General features: G+C 39.0%; 1 protein-coding gene across 1 annotated transcript in view; it reads left to right on the forward strand.

Annotated features, from left to right (window-relative positions):
* The first annotated feature begins 836 nt into the window (after positions 1-836).
* LOC129841057 (CD209 antigen-like protein E) overlaps positions 837-4397 on the forward strand; it is a 22952-nt gene continuing 19391 nt past the window's right edge. Inside the window, exon 1 of the mRNA XM_055909166.1 lies at positions 837-921. Within this exon, the coding sequence (XP_055765141.1) occupies positions 837-921 (85 nt within the window). The remainder of the gene's footprint in view (positions 922-4397) is intronic.

Raw genomic sequence — 4397 nt, forward strand, 5'->3', positions numbered from 1 at the left:
TGCATGCGGTTCATTTCATAAATTCCAATTCTAATACATTCTTCTTACTTGCTACAGATATTTTCATGCTCCAATTTAGGCCTGGTGCAAACATTCTCAACAGTACCAAACCACCATGACATACACTGTATAGGAGTTGAGTGTTTCACCAATCAATGAGTGTAGTAGAGATATAAAAGGATCTCAAAGGATGTTACTTAATAATCTTTGACAGTCAGTCTTTGTTGTCAAGTTACATATAAGCACAATATCAAATGCTCATATTTGACTGTTGTTCCCCTATATTGGTCCCAAAACAAGGAAGTGAAGTGGATCTTTTCAGTGGTTCAACCAGCTGTCCCTCAAAAACTCCTCAACCAATCAGGTTCATTAAGATAGAGGAAAACCCCGGTGGACCAAAGAGAGATATCAGAGAGGTACCTGGTGGAGAAGCACATTAGACCGACTACATAGCTACTTGTCAGTACAGTTAGAATCATACAGTAGATATTACCATTAGGAGTCAGTTAGAAAGGTAAAAATACAGTAGATATTACCATTAGGAGTCAGTTAGAAAGGTAAAAATACAGTAGATATTACCATTAGGAGTCAGTTAGAAAGGTAATCACACAGTAGATATTACCATTAGGAGTCAGTTAGAAAGGTAATCATACAGTAGATATTACCATTAGGAGTCAGTTAGAAAGGTAATCATACAGTAGATATTACCATTAGGAGTCAGTTAGAAAGGTAATCATACAGTAGATATTATCATTAGGAGTCAGTTAGAAAGGTAATCATACAGTAGATATTACCATTAGGAGTCAGTTAGAAAGGTAATCATACAGTTAGTTTAGATGGATGACCACATCAACGACCAGGTTATTGAAGAAAAGCAGAACAGAGCAATGAGGAGAGTGAAGACTGAGACCAATCGCTCAGGTAAGAACTAAGAAAACTCCATCACAAACACACATTGACAAAGACTTACACAAACACTGAAAAATGCTTTTCTGGGAGTCTTACTGGAAAAGTTTAAAAAATATATGATTTACCTTTAAATAGATATTTTAAGTGTATTCAGAAGCATTAAAGTGACAATATGCACTTCCAACATGACCAACGCGGTCACCCTGCCAATGATTTGGTAAACATCTGAGGAATGGGGCTGGAGTATTAGTGTAATGACTGACCATCCATAAGATCCAAATTGTTGTTTTAACCATGTTTTGAGGCCATACCGTGTTTGTTTACCATTACAATGGAGTAAAAAGAAGTATGTTTTGTATGACAGTTGAACAAAGCTCAGGAGGCATTTCTAAATCATTATTATTAAGAATCTATGGGTAAATATACTAATATTAATGTAGCAACTGCAGATTGCTCCTTTAATGATTCTAACATGTTATACTGATACAGGAACTTCCTCTAAAGGAACTGTGAGAAACGGTACTCTTGCTGCTGATAGTGTGTGTGGTATGTGTGTGCTTGTATGTGAGTGTTTATGAGTGTGTTGGTATGTGTGTGTACGTGCGTGTGTGCTTGCTTGAATACATGAGTGTATGCATTAATGTGTACGTGTGTGTGTGTGTGTCTGTATATGTGTGTGCCTGTGTGTGTGTGTGTGTGTGTGTGTGTGTGTGTGTGTGTGTGTGTGTGTGTGTGTGTGTGTGTGTGTGTGTGTGTGTGTGTGTGTGTGTGTGTGTGTGTATACGTGTGTACACGTGTGTGTCTTTGTGTGTGTGTGTGTGTGTGGGTATGTGTGTGTTCTCACATCAGTGTGTATCTCCTCAGGACCTGAGGATTCAGGGAGAACACTCCATAGGATGGTTGCTGTGAGCTTTGGGATGCTGTGTGTTCTACAAGTCACTCTCAACATCTCCCTGAGACTAGTCTGTGAGTGTATTGTTATCTAATCATTACACTATATCAGACTTTCACAACAACGTCCTAAATTCAGATGACACACTGAGTACAGTTGTCAAGTCAATGCCTATTCCACGTTGGTTAAATGTAATTTCATTGAAATGATGTTGAAACAATGTTAATTCAACCAGTGGGGAGTGTTGTTATCTGCGTAACTAAGTTCCTCCTCTGTTAGACATGTTTAAGGAACTTGCAAACCACATCCAGGAATTTCTGTCCACTTTCAAACTGTTTGTTTTTAACAGTTACAGTAAGAAATTCTGTTTTCACAACTAGCTATATGTATCAATACTTTCCAGATAACAGATGCTTCAAATATTCTGAAGAGAGAGACCAGCTACAGACCAGTTACAACAACCTGACTGAAGAGAGAGACCAGCTACAGACCAGTTACAACAATGTGACTGAAGAGAGAGACCATCTACAGACCAGTTACAACAACCTGACTAAAGAGAGAGACCAGCTACAGACCAGTTACAACAACCTGACTAAAGAGAGAGACCAGCTACAGACCAGTTACAACACCCTGACTGAAGAGAGAGACCAGCTACAGACCAGTTACAACAATGTGACTGAAGAGAGAGACCATCTACAGACCAGATACAACACCCTGACTGAAGAGAGAGACCAGCTACAGACCAGTTACAACAACCTGACTAAAGAGAGAGACCAGCTACGGACGAGTTACAACACCCTGACTAAAGAGAGAGACCAGCTACAGACCAGTTACAACAACCTGACTAAAGAGAGAGACCAGCTACAGACTGAGAGAGATGTTCTTAGCGGGAGGCTTACCAATCTCAGTGAGTAAACCTACAGCAATAAAGTATCATTAATCCCACTAACTTTATCGTGTGTCTGTATTCTGTCAATAAGAATCCAGTGTGATTAGTTGAAGTAAATTAATGTGGTCATCTTGTAGAACAAACATGTCCTGAAGGCTGGCAGAAATTTGAATCCAGTTGGTACTTCCTGTCTACTGAGACTAAAACCTGGGAGAAGAGCAGAGAGGACTGTCTGGAGAGAGAAGCAGACCTGGTGATCATAAACAGCAATAAGGAACAGGTGAGAGAGAGAGTGAGAGAGAGAGAAAATGAGTGAGAGAGAGAGAGAGAGAGAATAAGTATATATTTATGTTTCTCAACAACAGACATTTCTCTTCAACCTCAAGAAGAGAGTCTGGATTGGTCTGACTGACTCTGTTAAGGAGGGGACCTGGAAATGGGTGGACGGCACCCCACTGACCACAGGGTGAGATATGCTACTTAATCTGGAGGCTCCATTCAACCTTTTTCTATATACTGTCATTGATGGCAGCAGTAAACAAAGTTAACATAAAGATTGAACTTTTCTTTAAATTATTTAAGATTGTGATGTTCTAAATGTGACCCCGTAGGTACTGGTATTAACCATGATATCTGACTGTTTTTAACCCTGTAGGTATTGGTATTAACCATGATATCTGACTGTTGTTAACCCTGTAGGTACTGGTATTAACCATGATATCTGACTGTTGTTAACCCTGTAGGTACTGGTATTAACCATGCTATCTGACTGTTGTTAACCCTGTAGGTACTGGTATTAACCATGATATCTGACTGTTTTTAACCCTGTAAGTGCTGGTATTAACCATGATATCTGACTGTTGTTAACCCTGAAGGTACTGGTATTAACCATGATATCTGACTGTTGTTAACCCTGTAGGTACTGGTATTAACCATGATATCTGACTGTTGTTAACCCTGTAGGTATTGGTATTAACCATGATATCTGACTGTTGTTAACCCTGTAGGTGCTGATATTAACCATGATATCTGACTGTTATTAACCCTGTAGGTGCTGATATTAACCATGATATCTGACTGTTATTAACCCTGTAGGTGCTGATATTAACCATGATATCTGACTGTTGTTAACCCTGTAGGTGCTGATATTAACCATGATATCTGACTGTTGTTAACCCTGTAGGTATTGGTATTAACCATGATATCTGACTGTTATTAACCCTGTAGGTGCTGATATTAACCATGATATCTGACTGTTATTAACCCTGTAGGTGCTGATATTAACCATGATATCTGACTGTTATTAACCCTGTAGGTACTGGTATTAACCATGATATCTGACTGTTATTAACCCTGTAGGTGCTGATATTAACCATGATATCTGACTGTTGTTAACCCTGTAGGTGCTGGTATTAACCATGATATCTGACTGTTGTTAACCCTGTAGGTATTGGTATTAACCATGATATCTGACTGTTTTTAACCCTGTAGGTACTGGTATTAACCATGATATCTGACTGTTGTTAACCCTGTAGGTATTGGTATTAACCATGATATCTGACTGTTTTTAACCCTGTAGGTACTGGTATTAACAATGATATCTGACTGTTGTTAACCCTGTAGGTACTGGTATTAACCATGATATCTGACTGTTGTTAACCCTGAAGGTACTGGTATTAACCATGATATCTGACTGTTGTTAACCCT

This window comes from Salvelinus fontinalis, chromosome 42 (genome assembly GCF_029448725.1).
Source record: "Salvelinus fontinalis isolate EN_2023a chromosome 42, ASM2944872v1, whole genome shotgun sequence".
In the NCBI taxonomy this organism is placed as follows: domain Eukaryota; kingdom Metazoa; phylum Chordata; class Actinopteri; order Salmoniformes; family Salmonidae; genus Salvelinus; species Salvelinus fontinalis.